Source organism: Halichondria panicea, chromosome 10 (assembly GCF_963675165.1).
Source record: "Halichondria panicea chromosome 10, odHalPani1.1, whole genome shotgun sequence".
NCBI lineage: Eukaryota > Metazoa > Porifera > Demospongiae > Suberitida > Halichondriidae > Halichondria > Halichondria panicea.
In genome coordinates this window covers 562,048-585,582 of record NC_087386.1, presented here as the reverse complement: position 1 = coordinate 585,582, position 23,535 = coordinate 562,048, and the positions used below count along the sequence as shown (strand labels likewise).

The 23,535-nt window shown below is 43.3% G+C and overlaps 4 protein-coding genes and 1 pseudogene across 16 annotated transcripts in view; 3 read left to right on the top strand and 2 right to left on the bottom strand.

Annotated features, from left to right (window-relative positions):
* The window catches only part of LOC135342887 (uncharacterized), a 76,297-nt pseudogene that overhangs the window by 37,685 nt on the left and 15,077 nt on the right, over positions 1-23,535 (top strand).
* LOC135342889 (uncharacterized) overlaps positions 1-23,535 on the top strand; it is a 38,463-nt gene that overhangs the window by 6,751 nt on the left and 8,177 nt on the right. For 2 of the 7 annotated variants that reach the window (XM_064539733.1, XM_064539736.1), the window contains 5 exons: positions 8,914-9,190; positions 9,360-9,401; positions 9,709-9,910; positions 11,311-13,425; positions 13,482-13,544. In XM_064539733.1, the coding sequence (XP_064395803.1) occupies positions 9,155-9,190; positions 9,360-9,401; positions 9,709-9,910; positions 11,311-13,425; positions 13,482-13,544 (2,458 nt within the window). In that variant the 5' untranslated portion in view covers positions 8,914-9,154. Of the gene's footprint in view, positions 1-6,703; positions 6,824-7,027; positions 7,064-7,294; positions 8,455-8,913; positions 9,191-9,359; positions 9,402-9,708; positions 9,911-11,310; positions 13,426-13,481; positions 13,557-13,616; positions 13,757-13,947; positions 14,225-14,314; positions 14,650-23,535 lie in introns of those variants that run through there. The other 5 variants (XM_064539739.1, XM_064539737.1, XM_064539734.1 and 2 more) reach the window with 5 other exon arrangements.
* On the bottom strand, positions 2,400-6,645 carry LOC135342911 (vesicle-trafficking protein SEC22b-like). Of its 6 annotated transcripts, none has more exons than XR_010396973.1 (6): positions 6,470-6,645; positions 6,150-6,265; positions 5,706-5,835; positions 5,175-5,421; positions 3,436-4,974; positions 2,400-2,752 (listed from the first exon to the last, which is right to left on the bottom strand). XR_010396973.1 is itself a non-coding variant. In XM_064539790.1 (6 exons), the coding sequence occupies exons 1-5, from the start codon at positions 6,539-6,541 to the stop codon at positions 4,850-4,852; spliced, it is 690 nt and encodes a 229-aa protein (XP_064395860.1). In that variant the 5' UTR covers positions 6,542-6,645; the 3' UTR covers positions 2,400-2,752; positions 4,822-4,849. The 6 variants fall into 6 exon arrangements, 3 of the variants coding, with proteins under 3 accessions (XP_064395860.1, XP_064395861.1, XP_064395862.1); XR_010396976.1 differs by having other exon boundaries at positions 6,051-6,265; positions 6,470-6,503; XR_010396975.1 differs by having other exon boundaries at positions 6,113-6,265; positions 6,470-6,497.
* LOC135342907 (ER degradation-enhancing alpha-mannosidase-like protein 3) lies at positions 14,762-16,944 on the top strand. Its single transcript, XM_064539785.1, has 6 exons — positions 14,762-15,049; positions 15,186-15,231; positions 15,292-15,432; positions 15,775-16,044; positions 16,334-16,439; positions 16,621-16,944. The coding sequence occupies exons 1-6, from the start codon at positions 14,949-14,951 to the stop codon at positions 16,899-16,901; spliced, it is 945 nt and encodes a 314-aa protein (XP_064395855.1). The 5' UTR covers positions 14,762-14,948; the 3' UTR covers positions 16,902-16,944.
* LOC135342921 (vesicle-trafficking protein SEC22b-like) lies at positions 20,510-23,146 on the bottom strand. 2 transcript variants are annotated; one of them, XM_064539814.1, is made up of 6 exons: positions 22,984-23,146; positions 22,664-22,779; positions 22,189-22,349; positions 21,694-21,938; positions 21,367-21,497; positions 20,510-20,794 (listed from the first exon to the last, which is right to left on the bottom strand). In XM_064539814.1, exons 1-4 carry the CDS (start codon positions 23,053-23,055, stop codon positions 21,886-21,888), a joined length of 402 nt encoding a protein of 133 aa, XP_064395884.1. In that variant the 5' UTR covers positions 23,056-23,146; the 3' UTR covers positions 20,510-20,794; positions 21,367-21,497; positions 21,694-21,885. The 2 variants fall into 2 exon arrangements, with proteins under 2 accessions (XP_064395884.1, XP_064395883.1); XM_064539813.1 differs by having other exon boundaries at positions 21,367-21,938.

Sequence of the window (23,535 nt, the reverse complement as noted above, 5' to 3'; positions counted from 1 at the left end):
CACACCCACACACACACACACACACACACACACACACCCACACACACCCACACACACACCCACACCCACACACACACACACACACACACACACACACACACAGAATCTGTGGTGATCAGTGCGTACCTGACGTGCCCTAATGACCGACGACCGTTTGTCCTGTTGGACCGCTTTGAGAAGATGGTCTTCAAACTTTGCACCAGCTCAAGGTTCAACAAACGACCAACCAGGTAACAGCAGCAGCTTGGTTCATTGTAGTCAATACACAATAATTATGAAGCCTTTACAAATTTGCTCTCAAATTCGAATAAAGTGTGCTATTGATACCTCCCCCACACACACACACACACACGCCCACACACACACACACACACATACACACACACACACACGCCCACACACACATACAGTGCCAAGCGTAAGCGTCTCACTCCTCCTCGTCTCTCGATCAATTCTCTGGACTTCAAGAACCCAGGTCACCTGAAGATCCTCACTGAGCTGGGCATTGTGGTTCAAGTGGTGGAGGGAGACAAAGTGCAGGTCTCCCACAATATGGCCAAGGCCAATAGCCCTGAGGACGCAGAGGAGGGATGGTACCTCATGCAGGATATTGTCAAGCTCATGAATCAGCAGCACGTCACAGGTAAAATGCTTTTAGTGTTGTTGGTAATAGTACATGTACAGCTTTCAACCACATGTAATGTACTTCAATGTGCAGCGTCTTTAATGTATGGAGGTACATATAGGAATTGATATATACATACAGTACACAAAACCCTCCATCCTATAGTTTTATTTGCCAAATTTGAATAATCTGTTTCCCATAGCAATGACTGCAACTGTATTACGCCTCCTATTAGATGGTAGTCAGAGACAGACACCGAAGCTGGCTCGTATACTGACCCCTGCTGACCTCCAGGAGAGGGGCATACGACACGAGTTCACTGTAGGTCCAGCCATGTTCGGGCCAGAGCTGGGCGTGGGGGAGTTCCAAGTGGGAGGGGAGTTGGTGGAGATGAAGCCAATCGGTGGAGTACTGGACAATGGATGCTCCGAGTATGACCCCCAGGAGGCCCGGGATATTATGGGGAAGATCCTGCTCATTAACAGAGGAGGCTGCCTCCTTGTACTCAAGGTACACAGTGTTGTACCGTACACCATAACCATGTGGAGCCTATTAATGGTTACGTTACGTTATCTAAATGTTTCTCTTAAAGTGCCTGTGATGTAATTATTGTTTTAGGAACAATTGTTCACTAATTGTATTCTACAGGCCAGGACTGCTCAGAAAGCTGGTGCAGCTGGGGTCATCATCACAGGTAAACTACACTGTCCAAGAGCTTGTAACTTTAGATAAAATTCTGTTTATAAAAGTCCTTGACTGTACGTACGTATATAGTAGTATTGCACACCATTCTGTGGTCTTTGTGAAATTGTATAATATGCTCTCTTAACGGTCCCCCCCCCTCCCAGATAATGTCAAGCAGTACAATACGACCCAGGTCCCTCCCTTCTCCATGAGTGGGGATGGATCCAGTGACATCATAATACCGGCTGTGTTCATGCAGCGATTGGACGCACTCCTACTCCGAGAGCTGCTCTCCAACGAGGCTGCTATCAAATGGTATAAGAGGACAAAGCAAGGGCAAACTCCACCCACTCAATCAGAGGTGGATTATAACGAGCAGGGGCCCACTCATGATGTGTGTAGTTCATGGTTCATCGAGCCAGTACAGTGGATGGAAAGCTCTCTACTGGGCAAAGTGGAGGGGAAGGTGAGGCTGCTACTTGTGCATTAGCTAAAAATAGATACGTATCTTCAAAGCCCGTAATTTGTGTTTGATTGTCCAATTTCAAACTGCATTCAAGAGCTCTCAGAATTACCTTTCCAATGGTGTGCTTAGATACATGTACTATTTTGTGATAAGTTAAAATCCAATTTTAACAAAGACTATAGCCTTGCGTTATTTTCTAGAATTCAACTGTTTAGCTCGTAGAATTTGCTATATATTCTTCATAATTATACACACACACACACACACACACACACACACACACACACACACACACACACACACACACACACACACACACACACACATGTGGCAGATTCTGTGTCTTTAGTGCTCGGCTCATCTGGGGTCATTCAACTGGTCAGGTGATCAGTGCTCGTGTGGGCAGTGGGTCACGCCCTCCTTCCAGATACACAAGGCACGAATAGACGAAACCAGAACACTCACTAGGAGAAAAGTGGACAAAACTGTATAGCTAGCAAATTACTGAATCATTGTCCAAATTCAAATATTAATTTTTTCGATCATTTGAAGGTTTATTGATTGAACAATAAATGATGTCATACTAATTCAATGTACCATGTACTGCATGTACAAATAATAGCATAAGAAGCGTCAATTATTATTCACTGCAAATTCAAAATTAGTTTTTTCTATCATTAATTTGATAGATTATTGATTGGAGAATATGAATGATACCATACAGTACTGCATGTACATAGCATAAATTATATTAGAAACTAATAAACAAATGGTCATAACAATAATTTGTCTGTTGTTTGGATAGTCCTCAAACTTGTGTCTATAGAAACGTGAGTCTGCTTGGCAGTGACAGCCGTCGTACTGTGGCTTGTTCTTGACTGCTCTGAGTTGTGCAAGGATGACGTGACATCGGTACTGATGTGTGTAGGCCCAGAGGAACAACAGAGTGGCTACAATCAGGCCAGCAAGGGGTGAGTCTGCAATGAAACATTCATCAAGGCTGACATTCAAATAGAGACTCCTAAACAAGAATTAACAACCCACACACAAGTCAACAATTACACTATAGTACCAAGGGCGTATAAAAGAAGAGAGGGCATGCAACTCCTATATGAGCAGAGTTCAAACGTGGGCGGATGCATGCGCATGACAGTGCATGAAATGCTAAAAATAGAAATTTCTATTTTTAGCACTTCATGCAAATGCACACATTCCTCCACCCACGTTTGAACTCTGCTAGCTACGTGTACTGATAGTGGAGTTGCATGCCCTCTCTTCTTTTATACGCCCTTGGTAGTACACTTAACACTTACAATTAATGTAAAATCAATGCGTTTTTTGCAGCCTCTGCATTCTGTAATGCATGCGCTATTATTCTAAATGAAGGAAGTTTGTGAAATATTGAAGTAAGAGCTACGCAATGGTTTTTGTCCCAGAGAGTTTTTATCAACTGTCAGTGAGCTAGCTGGTCTTGAAGATACCTACTATATACAGTAAGTGCAGTAGTAGTAGATCTAAGAGGTAGTCTAATGCTCAAGGATGATGGAACATCTTATATACATAGTAGGCATCTGCAGAATTGTGTAGAGGAGATGTTCCACCATCTTGGAGCATTAGTTTACCTCTTAGATCTACTACTACTGCACTATACTGCACTTACTGTGTATATAGTAGGTATCTTCAAGACCAGCTAGCTCACTGACAGTTGACAAACACTCTCTGGGACAAAAACCATTGTGTAGCTCTTACTTCAATATTTCACAAACTTCCTTTATTTAGAATAATAGCGCATGCATTGCAGATATGGAACGCCGTTTGCGACAAAATTCAGGCAGAATCTGATAGGCGTGTGCATCCAATATAAAATCGATTTTTGAAGATCGATTTTTAATAATCGATTTTTTACAGTTGATTTTCGATTTACACGTGAACGATCTTTGACAATCGATCTGATAATCGATTTTTGAAATTCGATTTTTGATAATCGATTTTTGAATTGACACTAGCCTCGAATCCAGGCCGATTAAAATGGATTCAAGGCTACAGTTAGGCCGCCCTTGAAACTCAGAACATGCACAAACTCCTTCTCCGCGGCCTGGAATCAAAGCTTGGCTTGGTTAGCTATCTCACATGATAGACTATATAAACGCAAAAGCGAAATATTATTGTTTTTTGGAACCATAAAAAAGAAGGGCCATAAGTCACAGTAAAAATCATTAATTTTAGAACTGTTCAGTTGATGCTATCTTATTTAGTTCCTTTGTGCACCCATTTTTGTATGCTTTCTCGCCAGCACTGTTTTATTTGGCTATCTTGTGTGTGCTTAGAGAGCTGAGAAAGAGTTTGGTGATTCCAGATACATAAAATGTGTAGAATAGAAGTCATGAATAGTGGCTTCTTTAATGCTCTAAGGATAGTCTCACGTGATACAGCTTTAGACAGGGGGGGCCCCCCCAGCCCACCTCAGAGCAGTTCTAAAATGGATTATCAAAAATCGAATTTCAATAATCGATTATCAAAAATCGATTATCAAAATTGGAATTTCAAAAATCGATTATCAGATCGATTGTCAAAGATCGTTCACGTATAAATCGAAAATCAACTGTAAAAAATCGATTATTAAAAATCGATTTTATATTGGATGCACACGCCTATCACATTCTGCCTGAATTTTGTCGCAAACGGCGTTCCATATGCAGAATGCAGAGGCTGCAAAAAGGCATTGATTTTACAATGACTTCAATGTAAAAAGGTGTGCCAGCTCAGCACAATTTTACTGCGGAAGCTATACAGGAAGTAGTTAGTGGGCGTTGAAATAGCAATCAAAATTCCAGGTTCTTAAACGAGAATAGGACTATTACTAGACTGAATACCGTACAGAGGTGGGTAATTTTCGTAGGGCAAAATATTTGTGGTGTTCGTGGTTGGACCTCTAACCACGAATGAAGCGACTTTGCCTACCTTTACCTGCTCCAACCACGAAAATATTACCCACGAAATGTCTCAATATTGCTAAACAACAAATATTTTGTCCCCCGAAAAATACCCGCTATACGGTATGACTATACATGAATTCAAATGCAGCAGTGCTGTTGGTCCCAATAGCGGTAGTCGTGTGTGCAGTGGACAGTGGCTGGTATAGTAGAGGAATACAGAGTAGTTTCACACCACCCCCCACACGTAGAAGTGGGTGAACCACCTGCAGAGGGGAATAAAGACCTCCTTAGACTGGGACAATGCAATTACAACAACTACAAGTCAGGACAGTCTCAGCTAGGGAGCTCACTATTGTAAATCACAATCCAGTACTTAGCTAGGTGTTACAAGCTAGCTAGACTTGTAGGGGGTTCTCGTTACAAGAGGTAGACTGATACACTGTATATATTGACCCTGACTGACCTCCTTGAGTCTTGGGCACACTAGGGATCATCCAGCTCCAGTCACTCTCACTCCTCAGCTTACCATACTTGTACACATCTCTGGTGAAACTTGGCAGATATTGTCTCCAATAGACAAGAGCATGAACTAGCAGTCCAGAACCAATCCACAGTAGCCAGGAGATGCTCACATGCTGCATCAGCTGATCAGCCATTAGCCTCTGGCACACGAGAGTGGTCGACCAGCTTCCCCGCTTTGTCACTGAGATCTGCACGTGTGTGTGTGTGTGTGTGTGTGGGGGGTGGGGGGGTGAGTGGGTGTGTGGGGGGTGAGTGGGTGTGAGAGGAAGGACATTCTGTACTATATATAACAGTGGTAGCAACACTGAATTGAAACAGTACACACACAAGAAACTGCAAGTGCTGGTGTTGCCCAGCTGTGCATGTCCAATGCTGACACAGGAAAAAGCATGACCTTATAATTAAGTCTACAAAATATGGATGGCAGATATAAATACATACCAAACTCAATGAAGTGGTACGGTCGACTGACCTTGTGTACATCGTTGCCATGTTGCTCACTGAAGTCTTTGTGTAGATTCTCGAGGTAGTTAAAGGCCAGCTTGGCAGGATAGGTGGGGTCACACAGGGCGAGGTAGCATATCCCCTCCTCAAGGATGTAGCTGTGTGGGGGGTCCATGTTAGTGTGTGTGCTTCAAGCTCAAAGTCACCGCCCCTCATCCACCATTAAACTGGAGTATAATATCACCAACCAAGTTCCAACTATTCTTAGACTACATGTACACTGGTAGTTCCTTGTTAGACAATCACTATAGAGGGACCTATGTATAACACACACCACTTACAATGTGTATGGTACAGTTAAGCAAATGCTCACAAACAAAAGGTCATCCATTGCATCAGTTTATACCATGACAGAGCACCAATCATCATACACACCACGAGGCAATAATGACATTCACAGGAGAGTGCTTACTGGAACACCATACGACCCGGGTCACACTCGATTGAGCATCGAGGGGGGCTGACTGACGACAGCTTGCGGAATATCTGCTTGGCCTTGGGTTGGTATTCAGCATAATCCCGGCCAGACTGCAGAGGGAGAACGCAACAATTCAGTTAATTCAAGCTGTTAAAGATAGCACACACTACACACGTATTATTCTAGCAAGGTTCTCTTTATATGTCTACAGAATCATGACTTGACAACTATTCATGTCACTGAGCTGCATACAGTACAGTGTCCTGATGGGACCAATGCAGACTGTACTGTATTATCTACTGTAGCTCCTCTACCTCTTCATTGACAATGGATGAGGACAGAGGTAGTCCATCACTGGCTCTGGCAATTAGTGTCAGGTGGGCCATTGTTCCTGAGCTCTTCTTTCTTCAGTGCTTCTTCTTCTGATACGTACTTGCTTTATGTATGTTCTGTGCTCTATTTGGAACAATAATTATGTGCCCTTTGAACCCTTTCTTTATTGAACAATGTGTGGGTGTTGCTACAAGCCCCACCCCCTCATGCCTCTAGCCACCCACAAAGAAATATTAGGGCGTTCCAGACCTTCTCTTGAAATGGCTGAATCTACAACACTGAATGCTGCTAGTTCCACACAGTTGATGGAGGATGGGCTCACTGATCACGAAAGGGTATGATATTCACATAATAGATAGATACTCAATGATCAGTACATTCTCCTAGTGCCTAGATGTACTTGTTGACCACCCATAAACACACTTGGCATCATTCATTCATCACAGTATAGTGCCTACACTCTACCCTGTCAGTGTGAGGTGTTTTATCTCATGTTGTTGTTCTCTCCACATGTACCACTCTCTCTGGATGGACAACAGCGTTACATTGAGGATGGACAACAGTGGAGGATTGAGGTACGTTGTGTACAATCACATTCTACCAAGCTGACATGCTTGTGCTCTGAGCACTTGTTGTTAGGAGGTAGACAGTGTAAAGCGTAAAGAAGAGCACATACGGATAACTGAATGTGATACTATTCCTTAGTAGATCTACTCGTAGTATAGCCTCCTTCACCGGCCTTCATAGAAAAGAAGGCCTGCTATCGACTGCTTGCGCATGCGCCAAATTATTGGATATTTTTCCCCGTAAAATGTCCTATAACACTGGATTCATCAGAGAAAATATCCTAAAAGTCATACACAGAGCTATATAGCTAGCTAGCTAGAGACAGAGCTGTGTATGTTTGTTGTACAGCTATTTTCTTTTGATACAATAGAATCAGTAGCAGTAGTATAGTAGACTTTCACCAAATATAGTGTTAAATGGGCGTGGCCTGTCCATATAGGCTCTTGTCAGCCTTCACTCCGTTCAGACGATCGTCATCCACACTGTTGCAGGCTGTGAGTCTTTTGTTAACATAGCAGGCTAAGGGTAGCTATTAGAGAATGCTATCAGATGGGCTAGCAACTCAATCGAACTTTCTATCTACTTCCTTCAATCCACTTTCGTTCCTTGTGATGTCACTGTTTTACTGAGCATATACGATGTTATCCAGAGCCCCCAGATACCGGGGGGATATTAGCGCATGCGCAAGCAGTCGATACCAGGCCCACTTCCCTAAGTGAAGTGGGAAGTGCGGCCTGGGATCGAGGCTACTCGTAGTAGTGCCTGAAAGTATGCATGGTTAATCAAGTGTTTCAGTCTGCATGTTTGGCTGTCCACAATTGTTTCCCCTCCCCTGTGTCATGCAATCACCAGTGTACTGTATCACTGCACTAATGTTCTCTTCCTTCCATTTCATGCATCTCCACCTCACCTTTGACTGACCCTCTGAAACAACAGGCTGTAAGTTGGTGTGTGTGTGTTGTCAGAGTATTTAGTCTGTTGCATATTCTGTGATGTTTCTACTTCCCCATTATTACTCTTGTGTGTGTGCAGTGCCATAGTGTTATATAGGGAAATATTTAGTATGATCATATTCAACCTCGTAATCATTCATTTACTATCTTCCCACTGTTTGCCCTGTGGACTCTCCCTCTCTGGATCAACAGCTTGTAAGTTGTGTTTGCACGTGCACACTCATTTTAATGGTTACTATAGGAACTCGTAAATTGTCTTTGTCTCTTTCCATATTGCCAACTTGGTATTAGCCGAGGCCCACACAACTTATTAGGTTGTAGTTTTAATATTCGTAGAATATACACCTAAGTTCATTAGTTGGTACGTACATTATCGTGTTTGTCTCTTCCCATGCACACACTCATTCCTATGTTGGACCACACACTGATTTGGACTATTGTAGGAGGTGAGCTTCTTACGAGTACTCAATGTCCACACACTAAAATGGTTTAGCTGCAATGTGTACGGATGTACTGGTTACCTAGCATCATTAGCGTGTGTCCCTTGTCCTCTAGAGCTGACCCTCTCCCTCGTATAGGGTAGACCACAGCTTTAAACTTGTTCAATTCGTAATCCCATTTTACGGGCACAAGTTCGAAATACCACCATTGTGTACATTGTGTACATGTAAATTTGTGTTTATGTAAATTCCCCAACCAATTAAGTGCCTACTGAACCTAAAACTTGTTGCCTATTTCTCAATATTTCCCCAACTTTTTTATTTGTTAGCTTTTCTATGCCAGGTCCAACCACTTGTTGCTATGTGTAGTCAGTCCCATACACACCAGCGTTCAACTGATCTGATGTCTTGTATGTGTATTAAGATTAAATCTCTCCCTCACATGTACCATTTGATGTGTCTCAGGGTGCCATTGAGGTATGTTGTGATTGTGTGTGTGTCTCATGAAGTGCAGGTGTTGTATTGTACGACAAACAAAATCATACGTATCAAAGTTGTACATGTAAGATGCTTGTTGTACCGTTTACCGTCCCTTCCACTGACCCACCCACTGACCCTTCCATTATATGCTATTGCTAGTACCGAGTACCTGTGTGTGTACTAGCCAGTGTGTGTACTACCAGTGTTCATATCACTCTCTCCTCACATGTACCCTCTGTGGACTGTTACTCAACAACAGATTGTGAGTTTATTGCACGTACATATAATGGCGTACTAGGCTGACTTGTATGTTATAGTTATAACACGGGCACAAGGGATGTATGGAATATATAGCCCGAGGGCAATATATTCATAATGTGTGACCACAAACACACAGTCTAACCCACTCTTGTCTTGTTCACCTTGTCCAGGATAAGGCTGAGTATGAGAGTGAACTGACTAGTCATGAGACGGTGAGTGTTGATAGTTGCACTTACTACTCTCGTGGTAAGAGTGGTACACGTAGTCTAGCAGAACGACAATGTGTGTACATGTACTGTCCATTGTATGATGAATGGTTGCTTTTTGTCTACCTTTGTGTATGTTTTATAAGTCCACTTTTACCGTTTGTCAGTGTGAGGTTATACCGTATACCGGGTAAATATATAATTATGCTCGCCAAGTTTATTTAGGTTGGTGGTTGCTGATTTTTATATTTTGATAATTTGTACATTTGTATCAGCTACATGTTCTATTTGGTGAAATTCTTTACTCCCCCAGAGAAGAGCTGCCCTCCAACAGAGACTGTCTGGTGACATCACTGACCAGGACGCGGGACAACTGCAGGGAGAGCTGGAGGAGGTGGAGGGGAAGATCAAGAAGTGTGTCTCAGGGATACAACGGTCTGAGACGTTCATACATCGCTATGAGAATGATATTGCTGAGATACGAGGAAGAGGAGAGGAGAGGCAGAGAAAGGAAGGTGAGGGGAGCAAGGAACTTTATAGTACAGTGAGTGTTGATGCTCATAGTTGCAATCACTCGTACCTGTAGCAACTTACATGTAGTGTGTTATTAGTAGACTGTACCTACAGCTGTTGTGAGGTCCTCATACTTTATATAATCGTGTTATTGCAAAAACGTTAGCTCCACCCACAACATTTTCGTTCGCCTATCACATTTGTTGTGTTGCTAGGCAACTGGCCCTGATTGTGCACACTACAGTGTACTAGAGCATTGTTCCTGTTACTACTCTACACACTGTGGTGGTATGGATATGGTTTATTGGACTTTATTAATACCAACTTTCATGATTTGGGTTCGTGACGTTGTACTGTGTTACTTAATTATGACATCATTATGTTAATTCAAGCGTAGCACATTCTTGTAGTGATCAGCCACATCATTATTACCCAGTACATGTATTCCCTGTCATTGGTGGGTCACCCACTTAGCAAGCTTTAAAGGTTTACGATTTAAAGGTGGTTTATGTTCAGCTGCTTCATGTCCTTCATTTCCACTGGCACTTCATTGGCTTCTTACATATACGCACAGCTGCTGTGTCCAGTTAGATCCATTTTAAAGCAGTTACCATATATACCGCAAAATTTTCGAGGGGCTATATTTTCGCTGATTTCATGGGTTAGCAATCCACGAAAATTGTACCAATTATCTGCTATAACATGCAAAGATTAAAGGCATGGCTTGTGGTAAGCGGTCAACCCACAAACATTGTGCAACGAAATGCTTTAGAGGCCATTCCACGAAATATAAGTGCCTCGAAAATTTCGCACTATAAGGTATTATGTACATGTATATACCATACGTATGTAATCATGTTCTTATCAACTATTTGCTCCACCCACCACCTTTTTAAGCTTGCGTTGCTAGGAAACTGACTGTATTGTACAGTTTAGGCAGACTAGCAATCATTTTATGAGCCCGAGGGCGAGTTGCATAAAACATGATGCTATTGTTATGTGTTTTATACCTCACCAAATTATGCTTTAAGGCGACGTGATCGGACTGTATGACATTTATACATACTTGTTGCCTTTATATTGTTTACATGTTTTCCAGACCTCAATGTAATGTTCATTCCATTGTTCATTCCCCCACCCACTCACAACCACAATCATTTTAATTATGTGTTTTGCTTCATATCCATTGGGTTGTGGGGCGTACCCTCTACTGTGCTTACTACATGTGTACTTAATAGTGACATCCATGAATGCAAGCACAGCACATTCCTGCATGTAATGATCGGTTTAATCACATGCATCATAATTATGGTGACATCATAATAATAGTCCATCTTGTCACCCAGCTCTGAAGTATTGCATAGTTAACATTCCTAACACCACATACACACGTCGTGTTTAGAATCAGCAAAGCGGTTGTTTGATGAGGCGATGAAGCACGGATATGTCTTGGTCAACATTGTCAACATGCTCGTATTTGGACCGGCGGGAACAGGGAAGACCAACCTCAAGCATCTGCTAACTGACAATCCCCCTCCACTACAGCGTGACAGCACTCCTTGTATGGAAAAGCCAGTACGCATTCGACCCGTGTCTAACACGAAATTCAAGTCAACTGGAAAAGGCTGGGAAGAGATGTCTCAGCCAAAGCTACGCAAGCTACTTGCTCAAATCATCACTAAATTACCAAAAGAAAGCGCCGATCCATCCACAGCATCAAGGGTTGCCGAGAGCTTAAAGAAGATGACCACAACCAAGCTAATTTCTGGTTCCGATGAGCAAATTTCTGATTCCATTTCGAGCCCATCGACGAACGATTCCGATGAACTTTCTGGCTCTACAAGAATGTTGAACAAAGCCATCGATGAAGTGATAGCGAGTGTAGTGAGTGGTGTGGCAGAAGAGCTGAAGCCAGCCACACAGGGAACTGACCAACTGTCGAGCAGTGACCAGCAAGAAGGAGAACTGTTTGATTCCAACTGGGTGTACGTTACCGACTGTGGCGGCCAGCCGCAATTCCACGACATCAGCCCTCTCTTCATCAAGCACATTTCGGTGGCGTTGATAGTCCTGCGTTTGATTGACGAACTCTCCAGTTTCCCTTCTGACAAGTACTACAAGGATGGGCAGCTTGTTGGTAGTCCTCGTGCATCTCACATGACCCTCGGGGAGACACTTCAGAGTCTCATTCGATCGATTGAGTCCCATACCTCACAAGACAAGAAGCCAAGTATGATCTTTGTGGGCACATTCTTGGATCAACTGGATGAGAGCTCGGATACACTTATCAAGAGGAATCAAGAGATTCTCGACATGCTGCCACCCGATATCAAGAAGCTATTGGTGTACAACGATCCTGGATTGAACAATCTTATTTTTGGTCTCAACACAATCAGCCGAGATGACGATTCACTGGCCACTGCCAATAGGATTAGAATTGCTGTTGAGGACTCTATTCCGCTACAAGTCAAAATGCCCATCTGGTGGTCCTTCTTGGATTCACTTCTCCAGAGTTTATCTGCCAGTCTCGAGCGAGGTGTATTAAGCATTGGAGAATGTCTCCAATTAGCCACTCGATTTGGTTATTTTCTCAAAGATCTTGAAGCTGCTCTGGTCTTCTTTGACAACGTGTGTATAGCGCACTACTATCCCTCCATTCTCCCCAACACAGTGTTTGTGGATGCCCAGATTCCACTAGACAAGATTACCGAGCTCTCACAGCACGCCATCTTCCTGAGGAATGCTGAAGTCAAGTCACGCTCTACTCTAAGCACAGGAATGACCAAGGCCGAGTGGAAGAGATTTCGAGATGAGGGCATAGTCACTTTAGGGTTCCTTCGATTCTTTAAAAAGCATTACGTTGAAGGCATCTTTTCTCCAGAAGATATGCTGTTGATCATGAAAGATCTTCTCGTGATTGCTCCCATTCCACTAGTGGAGTCCACTACCCACCAAGCCGAGTTCTTCATGCCATCTCTACTCACATCAATCCCACCTGCTGAGCTAGACAAGATTCGTTCCTCCTTCACAATATCTCCCTTCGCTATCTACTTTCGTAGTGGGTGTATTCGCTCTGGAGTATTTTGCTGTCTAGTTGTGGACGTGATCAAGAGGTTGGACTGGAAAGTTTTTCTCCCCTCAGGGAAACTAATCTGTTTTGCTAAAAATTGTATCCAGCTAAGAATTCCCAAGCACCCGTTTACCGTGGCTCTGATCGACTCCTTCTCGTATATCGAAGTGTACATTGACGTCCCTTTTCCTTTACGCAATGAAATATGCCCTACGATTCGCAACGAAATTTTAAGCAGCATTAAATTGTCCTGTAAAGCGTTGCATTACAACAACGACACACCCGAGACACGCATCTTTTGCCCATGCAAGAAGAGCACTGGAAGCAAATTGCACCTTGCTGATCTGAGCGAACGGAAGGACTATTGGATATGCTCCCAGGAGGCACGTGTGTATGGGAAGCTCAGTGACGAACATAAAATCTGGCTGGACAATAGCGAAGGTTCAGGTGAGTATAATAATTATAGTTTCAGTAATATTGACATTTATGTTTCTCTATGTTAGGTGAACCATCCTCTGTTACGAGAGATGTCACTGAAAGAACGAGTGATCAGCTGCAATACCCCGGTATTACTCTACGTAAACATTTGCGTTCTATTTATAAGTAAAATGAGTATCAAATAATGTAACTGACTGCAGGTGAATTGTCCTCTGTTACAGTAATGGAAGATGTGTGTAAGAAGACTGGAGTGAGGGACCAACAACTGGATCAAGAAATCCCTGAGAGTGACATCATTCTATTCTCAGAGAAATTTCCACACCTGCTGAGCGTGCACAAGGTTGGCAGTCTCTAATTCATATACTGTACGTACTTACATAATTATCATTTTTACATTTTGGTAAGGGGATTGAGAATATTGTTCACCGGAATCCCTCAATTGTATTCCCCCATTGAGTTTCCTCTAGAAGGTATTTCTGAGGGGGCAACCCTCACCAAATGAAACCCTGGTTCATCGTTGCTTTTGTACAGGCTTTGACAATTGACGATCTACAACATGTCTACGAGAAGCTACACACTGCACATGAAAGTGCCAGCCCTTACTGGTTGAATCTGGGATTGGCTCTAGGTCTCAGTCATTTCATTCTCACCAATATCGATACCGGAAAGTATCGTGGCGATAATGTGTCGTGCTTGCGTGAAATGTTGGTTAAGCTCCTGAGTACACAAGTTGTAACATGGAGTCTCCTGTCAGACGCTCTCAAAAAGCCCACAGTGGATCTCATCAATTTGGCTGATAGCATCACAGGTTTGTGCAGTTTTTATTTCTTAGCCTTTGTGTTATTCATACATGTATCGATCATGAAATATAATTTTAGTGATGCCTTTCTTCATGCAGTCAATCAATCCACAACTCCTATCCTGCTCGATCGACTCAACCTCACCCCAGCCGACCTCGGTGATGTAACTGATGTCACACGTCGTTGTAGCAATCAAGCTGGAGTGGCTCATGCATTGAGAGTGTGGCGAAGAGTGAATCCTTCCAGAGCTACCTTCAGGGCCTTGGTGGAAATTGCCATAGCACTGAGAAGAGGAGACACTGCTACAGACATTTGTAGATTCATTGTAGAGAATACGAGTTGAACGAACCGAAACTGATTTTTATACACGTTTTTATTGATACTATTTTGTCTGTATATATAATGCTTTGCTTTTCTGAACACATTATTTGTCTCTGTGAGAGGTTGAACTGAGCATGCGCAGTATGAAAATTTAGTAACGTCCACGAATTGAAAACATCCTCACACCGCTAAGGTCAAAGTGCAGTTTGTAGAATTAAAGAAAAAATCATTCTCGTGAAATATTGAAATCCAACCTTCAAGACAAAGAGACTCTGTGCTTTGTTTATCTTTCCTCCTACTATGAACAGGTTATAGCTGACAGGGTGAGTTGCAATATAATACTTATCAAATGAGTGTACAGTGCAGCACATAGAGCTAGTCTAAAGTAGAACCATTGTACAGATAGTGACAATGGTATTGTACATGTGGGGAGTGGTGATTGTGTGCTCCCTACTACTCACTCATCACAATGGCGCACTATCAATGGGCCCCACTGAAAAGAAACATTACAAGTAAGTGTGTGTGTGTACACATTACCCTAGTCCTAGTAGTAGTCTAGAGGTTCCCATACTGGCCTTATTGTGTACCTACCTCAGCCTTTATTGTGTGGGAGGAATTTTGGTTTGTATGATTTTATTTGGTTTCCAGGGACAAGGTTCTGGAGATGTTCAATCATGCCTACCATTCATACATGGTGAGCCTATCACATGACGTGTCTATCTAATCACATGACTCTGATTTACGCTGCTGACAGGACTTTGCATATCCTGCTGATGAGTTGATGCCACTGACGTGTAAGGGGCGTGTCCGGGGGGTGGAGCAAGGACGAGGGGACATTGACTTTACCCTGGGCAGGTTCTCCCTCACCCTCATAGACACACTGGACACTCTGGCTGTGAGTCAAGTATATACATATAGTGTGTGGGTGGTCAGGGCAACCACATCCCCTGAGGCCCTATTGGAGGAGAAGCTATGTAACTTATTTAGAAGCCATTACCATGACTTAAGTAGCTACTGTATTTGTCTGGAGATGGTTTCCTGTATTGAATAGTTAATATAGATGCTTCCACCAGAGGCTCCTCTCTTACCTTGACTTCCTTCCCCTATATCTGAATCAGTACAATACACTATAGGAGAGGAAGCTGTACTCTAACTGTACTGTACATGGTAGTCTGTTACTATTAAAGGGGCAGGAGCAATCTCCCCCTCACCAATGTACATGTGTTTGTCCCCTCAGGTAATTGGTTCGGTTGATGAGTTTTCCTCGGCTGTACAAAAAGTCATGACAGACATTAGCTTCGACAGTGACTTGGTGGTATCAGTGTTTGAGACCAACATACGTGTGCTAGGTGGTTTACTGGGAGGTCACTTTGCTGCCCTGGCTCTCAAAGAGAAGGGCTACCATCAGTTGGCTTGGTATGATGGGAGGCTGCTCAGAATGGCAGTGGAAGTGGGGAACAGATTACTGCCTGCTTTCAACACCACTACAGGTCTCCCCTATCCAAAGGTGACTGCTCTGTACTCTGAATAATAGCCAATAGAGAATACAGTTCAACATTTTATACCAAATTTGAAACTGGTCTTAGTCCTAAGTGTACAGTATGTCATGTGGATAATACAACCTGTACATATGTAGAAAGTGCTTTATTATAGGCAAATCTCTGTTGTAAGTGCACTGCAATCCACTGTACTGTGCAAACTTGCCAACAGAAAATACAGTCCATTCTGTACTAAAATTGAAACTGGTAGATAATACAACCGTTACATGTGCTGTATTATATTGTGCCTCTCCTCAGATCAACCTTCGCCACGGTATGGGCTACCCTAACATGGAGAAGACAACGTGCACGGCATGTGCTGGGTCCATGATCCTTGAGTTTGCTGCCCTCAGTAGACTAACAGGTGCAGTGAGTGTGTGTGTGTGTGTGTGTGTGTGCGTGCGTGCGTGCGTGCGTGCGTGCGTGCGTGCGTGTGTACATTACCAAATGCATTTTGTAACTCTAAGAGTTGTCTAGGCTTAGATTGTTGGTTACATTTGATAGATACATTGTGTAATGGTCAAGCTCTCTCTCTCTCCCATTAGGTGATCCTCAGTTTGAGGTGAAAGCCCACCAAGCAATGGAGGCAATCTGGCGTAGTAGACACCGAGGGCACAATCTGGTTGGCTCAGTCATCAACGTACACAGTGCTGAGTGGACGAGAGTGGATAGCGGTGTGGGGGCGGGGATTGACTCATACTACGAGTACTGTCTCAAGTCTTATATCCTGTTGGGGGACAGGAAGTATCTGCAGAGGTTTGGGAAGGTGAGCGAGGGGTTATTGAAACACTTGGTGCTTACTGTTAGAGTTAAAATTGTGAGGTAAAGGAGTTAACGGAAACTGTGTATACAGTACAGAGCTTTAATATGTTCATGCAAGGTCAGCAACTTCATTTTCTTTCTTTACCCCCTCCCCTACAGCATTATGATGCCATCAAGAGATACATCACGAATGGGCCCATGCTAGTGGAGGTGAGCATGAATTCACTTCATCGAATGACTAGATCTTTCATGGACTCACTTCTGGCGTTTTGGCCTGGTCTACAGGTACACACACACACACACACACACACACACACACACACATGCACTGACTAAGAGAAACCACTAGCTCCCTTTTAGGGGTCGTAACTTGTGTCCAATTTATTTGTAGCTCTTTGATAAAGGTACCACAAGATGGTAGACTGAGATCAACAATTGTTTTTCGTGCCGTCGTTTTCTGTTTTGCCTTAATATCTCTGAACCTCTCTAGAACGGTTTGACATAGAAAAGTACTTTCTTAGAGGCCGTCCGTCTATTGTACATGTAGTATGCAGTATACATTTTTGTATGTACTGTACTTACCTAACCTTCATGTTTAAAATGACGGGGTTTGTTGTATCTATCTCCAGGTTCTGTGGGGTGACGTAGACACAGCTATACACATTCACGACATGCTTTATCATGTGATGGAGAGACACAACTTCCTACCCGAGGCATTCACTCATGACTTCAGGGTCCACTGGGGAAACCACCCTCTCAGGCCTGAGTTCATTGAGAGCACTTACTTCCTCTACAAGGTACACCGTCATGTGTGTGTGGGGTGTGTGGGTGTTTGTGTGTGGGGGGATGGGGGTGGGTGTGTGTGTGTGGGGTGGGTGGGGGTCCACGGAATTCAAGTTATGGCAGCAGAAAAGAATAATTAAATTGAGGGGGGGGAGAGTTGCAGTTAATTTCAACAGCTAGTACCGTTGATCGAATCTCCAAAATTTTGTGATTTTCGGAAAGCTTAGAAAATTTCCTTTCAAATGATGTATTTCAATCCAAAATTTTGTCGGGGCCATAATTTAATTATTCTTTTCTTTTCAGCTGCCATAACTTGAATTCCGTGGATCCAATTTCAACGATAATAATAATTTTCTGAAAGCTTAGAAACACACCTTTCAAATAGCATCATCAATATTCTTATTTGAACGATAAAAGTATTTGCCAATTAGGCGATACCATGAATGATCTCCAAAATTTTGTGATTTTCGGAAAGCTTAGAAAATTTCCTTTCAAATGATGTATTTCAATCCAAAATTTCGTCGGGGCCATAATTTGTCATAATTTGTCATTTTTCGATCAACGGTACTAAAGTTAATAGCTGTTGAAATTAACTGCAACTCCCGCCCCCCCCCTCAATTTAATTATTCTTTTCAGCTGCCATAACTTGAATTCCGTGATAAATTGAGGGGGGGGAGAGTTGCAGTTAATTTTAATTTGGGGGTGGGTGTGTGTGTGTGTGTGGGGGGGGTGGGGTGTGTGTTTACTCTATGCATTAGCTGTACATGTATATATCACTTTCTGTTGTTTTGAAGAAAGCATCTCAGTAATTGGAATATTTCTGTAAGTACTGTAATCAACCCCTAGCGTGTGATGCTACTGCTCTACTCTACTCTCTGTATTATTTTGATGGCTAAGTAGTTGATGAACGATTATGTTGTGTTGCTACTGCAGGCGACTGGAGATCCATACTACCTGGACGTCAGTCGATCAGTGGTGAACAACTTGAACAAGTACGCCAGAGTGAGGTGTGGCTTCGCTGCCATCAAGGACCTCAGGACCAACGCTCACGAGGACAGGTAAGTCAGGGGAACCATGTGTCTGTGTATGTACTAATAGTTAGAATTTAGTTCCCCATGTAGATCTCGCAAAAACCTATATCAGTACTTGTATGACATCACTATCCTTACCAGAATGCAAAGGTTAGATCGCAAAGTCTCATTCACAGAGGGTTTAATATTCTAGTAGTACGATATCATTTCATTGGCAATCTTTGATACTGTATAGAATGGACTCCTTCGTACTGGGGCTGAGACGTTCAAGTATCTGTTCTTGTTGTTTGCTGACGAGGGGGACGTACAGTCCCCTGAACATGGATGACTTTGTGTTCACGACTGAGGCCCACCTCTTCCCCCTCTCCCTCGCCAGCGCTAACACCACCCTCAATAGAGTCGTCCAAGAGGCAGTGAGTGGGTACAATACATACACAGTGTAGCGGCTATGCTGCTTCAGTATGCATTTTTTAGGTGCAGCTGCACATTGTAGGGGGGAGGGGGGTAAGGCAGCTCTTTTATAGAGAGTACCTTCTTTTGAATGAGGTTATGGTAGCCTGGCTGTGTGAGTGTGTCAGGTGTTGTTCTCTCTCTGTGTAGTTGCTGGTGAAGAACACAGACCTGGTGAATATAAGCACTGTCACTGTCACCACTAGTGGACCAGACTCTTCCGGGAAGGCAGCAAAGAACAAACCAGTCGCTGACAGCTTCACTAAAGGTTCACTGAAACACACACTAGACACCATGTACAGTAGTAGCCAATAATCCCGTCTAGTCAGCACAGTTGTAGTTGTTTATAATTATACACCCCTTGTAAACTTGTACACCTCCATCACTAACCCCCCCCCCCCACACACACACACACACACACACACACACACACACACACACACACACACACACAGGCGTCTCCTGTTCACTGACGAGAGTGTCCTTCCTCACGAGGTGGGTAAAGGAGAGGCTGCTGTCAAATGGTATAAGAGACAAAGCAAGGGCAAACTCCACCCACTCAATCAGAGGTGGATTATAACGAGCAGGGGCCCACTCATGATGTGTGTAGTTCATGGTTCATCGAGCCAGTACAGTGGATGGAAAGCTCTCTACTGGGCAAAGTGGAGGGGAAGGTGAGGCTGCTACTTGTGCATTAGCTAAAAATAGATACGTATCTTGAAAGCTCGTATTTTGTGTTCTGATTGTCCAATTTCAAACTGCATTCAAGAGCTCTCAGAATTACCTTTCCAATGGTGTGCTTAGATACATGTACTAGTTTTGTGATAAGTCAAAATCCAAGACTATATAGCCTTGCGTTATTTTCTAGAATTCAACTGTTCGTTCACACATACACACACACACACACACCCACACACACATGCACACACACACACACACACCCACACACGCACGCACGCACACACACACACACACACACACACATACACGCACCCACACACGCACGCACGCACACACACACACACATACACGCACCCACACACACACACACATGCGGCAGATTCTGTGTCTCAAGTGCTCGGCTCGTGTGGGGTCATTCAACTGGTCAAGTGATCAGTGCTCGTGTGGGCAGTGGGTCACACCCTCCTTCCAGATACACAAGGCACGAATAGACGAAACCAGAACACTCACTAGGAGAAAAGTGGACAAAACTGTATAGCTAGCAAATTACTGAATTATTATCCAAATTCAATATTAATTTTTTCAATCATTTGAAGGTTTATTGCTTGAACAATAAATGATGTCATACTAATTCAATGTACCATGTACTGCATGTACAAATAATAGCATAAGAAGCGTCAATTATTATTCACTGCAAATTCAATTTTTCGATTATTAATTTGATAGATTATTGATTGGAGAATATGAATGATACCATACAGTACTGCATGTACATAGCATAAATTATATTAGCAACTAATAAACAAATGGTCATAACAATTTGTCTGTTGTTTGGATAGTCCTCAAACTTGTGTCTATAGCAAACGTGAGTCTGCTTAGCAATGACAGCCGCCGTACTGTGGCTTGTTCTTGACTGCTCTGAGTTGTGCAAGGATGACGTGACATCAGTACTGATATGTGTAAGCCCAGAGGAACAACAGAGTGGCTACAATCAGGCCAGCAAGGGGTGAGTCTGCAATGAAACATTGATCAAGGCTGACATTCAAATAGAGACTCCTAAACAAGAATTAACAACCCACACACAAGTCAACAATTACACAGTAGTACCAAGGGCGTATAAAAGAAGAGAGGGCATGCAACGCCTATAATTATGAGCAGAGTTCAAACGTGGGCGGATGAATGTGCATGACAGTGCATGAAATGCTAAAAATAAAAATTTCTATTTTTAGCACTTCATGCAAATGCACACATTCCTCCGCCCACGTTTGAACTCTGCTAGCTACGTGTACTGATAGTGGAGTTGCATGCCCTCTCTTCTTTTATACGCCCTTGGTAGTACACTTACAATTAATACTTAATCAAGGTATGTACAATTACTAGACTGAATACCGTACAGAGGTGGGTAATTTTCGTGGGGCAAAATATTTGTGGTGTTCGTGGTTGGACCTCTAACCACGAATGAAGCGACTTTGCCTACCGTTACCTGCTCCAACCACGAAAATATTACCCACGAAATGTCTTAATATTGCTGAACAACAAATATTTTGTCCCCCGAAAAATACCCGCTATACGGTATGACTATACCTGAATTTAAATGCAGCAGTGCTGTTGGTCCCAATAGCGGTAGTCGTGTGTGCAGTAGACAGTGGCTGGTATAGTAGAGGAATACAGAGTAGTTCCACACCACCCCCCACACGTAGAAGTGGGTGAACCACCTGCAGAGGGGAATAAAGACCTCCTTAGACTGGGACAATGCAATTACAACAACTACAAGTCAGGACAGTCTCAGCTAGGGAGCTCACTATTGTAAATCACAATCCAGTACTTAGCTAGGTGTTACAAGCTAGACTTGTAGGGGGTTCTCGTTACAAGAGGTAGACTGATACACTGTATATATTGACCCTGACTGACCTCCTTGAGTCTTGGGCACACTAGGGATCATCCAGCTCCAGTCACTCTCACTCCTCAGCTTACCATACTTGTACACATCTCTGGTGAAACTTGCCAGATATTGTCTCCAATAGACAAGAGCATGAACTAGCAGTCCAGAACCAATCCACAGTAGCCAGGAGATGCTCACATGCTGCATTAGCTGATCAGCCATTAGCCTCTGGCACGAGAGTGGTCGACCAGCTTCCCTGGTTTGTCACTGAGATCTGCACGTGTGTGGGGGGTGTGTGCGTGTGTGTGTGTGGGGGGGGGGGGGGTGAGTGGGTATGGGTGTGAGAGGAAGGACATTCTGTACTATATATAACAGTGGTAGCAACACTGAATTGAAACAGTACACACACAAGAAACTGCAAGTGCTGGTGTTGCCCAGCTGTACATGTCCAATGCTGACACAGGGAAAAAGCATGACCTTATAATTAAGTCTACAAAATATGGATGGCAGATATAAATACGTACCAAACTCAATGAAGTGGTACGGTCGACTGGCCTTGTGTACATCGTTGCCATGTTGCTCACTAAAGTCTTTGTGTAGATTCTCGAGGTAGTTAAAGGCCAGCTTGGTAGGATAGGTGGGGTCACACAGGGCGAGGTAGCATATCCCCTCCTCAAGAATGTAGCTGTGTGGGGGGTCCATGTTAGTGTGTGTGCTTCAAGCTCAAAGTCATCGCCCCTCATCCACCATTAAACTGGAGTATAATATCACCAACCAAGTTCCAACTATTCTTAGACTACATGTACACTGGTAGTTCCTTGTTAGACAATCACTATAGAGGGACCTATGTATAACACACACCACTTACAATGTGTATGGTACAGTTAAGCAAATGCTCACAAACAAAAGGCCATCCATTGCATCAGTTTATACCATGACAGAGCACCAATCATCATACACACCACGAGGCAATAATGACATTCACAGGAGAGTGCTTACTGGAACACCATACGACCCGGGTCACACTCGATTGAGCATCGAGGGGGGCTGACTGACGACAGCTTGCGGAATATCTGCTTGGCCTTGGGTTGGTATTCAGCATAATCCCGGCCAGACTGCAGAGGGAGAATGCAACAATTCAGTTAATTCAAGCTGTTAAAGATAGCACACACTACACACGTATTATTCTAGCAAGGTTCTCTTTATATGTCTACAGAATCATGACTTGACAACTATTCATGTCACTGAGCTGCATACAGTACAGTGTCCTGATGGGACCAATGCAGACTGTACTGTATTATCTACTGTAGCTCCTCTACCTCTTCATTGACAATGGATGAGGACAGAGGTAGTCCATCACTGGCTCTGGCAATTAGTGTCAGGTGGGCCATTGTTCCTGAGCTCTTCTTTCTTCAGTGCTTCTTCTTCTGATAAGTACTTGCTTTATGTATGTTCTGTGCTCTATTTGGAACAATAATTATGTGTCCTTTGAACCCTTTCTTTATTGAACAATGTGTGGGTGTTGCTACAAGCCCCTCCCCCTCATGCCTCTAGCCACCCACAAAGAAATATAAGGGCCATTCCAGACCTTCTCTTGAAATGGCTGAATCTACAACCCTGAATGCTGCTAGTTCCCCACAGTTGATGGAGGATGGGCTCACTGATTATGATAGGGTATGATATTCACATGATAGATGGATACTCAATGATCAGTGCATTCTCCTAGTGCCTAGATGTACTTGTTGACCACCCATAAACACACTTGGCATCATTCATTCATCACAGTATAGTGCCTACACTCTACCCTGTCAGTGTGAGGTGTTTTATCTCATGTTGTTGTTCTCTCCACATGTACCACTCTCTCTGGATGG

Excerpts from the sequence above, each read along its gene's own strand:
- LOC135342921 (XM_064539813.1), bottom strand. The coding sequence starts at position 23,055 with ATGGCCCACCTGACACTAATTGCCAGAGCCAGTGATGGACTACCTCTG. Across the intron at positions 22,350-22,663 it reads CCGGGTCGTATGGTGTTCCA|CTACATTCTTGAGGAGGGGA; the intron begins GTAAGCACTCTC and ends CCCCCCACACAG. Across the intron at positions 21,939-22,188 it reads GTACCACTTCATTGAGTTTG|ATCTCAGTGACAAACCAGGG; the intron begins GTACGTATTTAT and ends ACACACGTGCAG.
- LOC135342911 (XM_064539790.1), bottom strand. The coding sequence starts at position 6,541 with ATGGCCCACCTGACACTAATTGCCAGAGCCAGTGATGGACTACCTCTG. Across the intron at positions 6,266-6,469 it reads CATCCATTGTCAATGAAGAG|TCTGGCCGGGATTATGCTGA; the intron begins GTAGAGGAGCTA and ends CTCCCTCTGCAG. Across the intron at positions 5,836-6,149 it reads CCGGGTCGTATGGTGTTCCA|CTACATCCTTGAGGAGGGGA; the intron begins GTAAGCACTCTC and ends CCCCCCACACAG.
- LOC135342907 (XM_064539785.1), top strand. The coding sequence starts at position 14,949 with ATGGTATTGTACATGTGGGGAGTGGTGATTGTGTGCTCCCTACTACTC. Across the intron at positions 15,433-15,774 it reads ACACACTGGACACTCTGGCT|GTAATTGGTTCGGTTGATGA; the intron begins GTGAGTCAAGTA and ends TTGTCCCCTCAG. Across the intron at positions 16,440-16,620 it reads TGCCCTCAGTAGACTAACAG|GTGATCCTCAGTTTGAGGTG; the intron begins GTGCAGTGAGTG and ends CTCTCCCATTAG.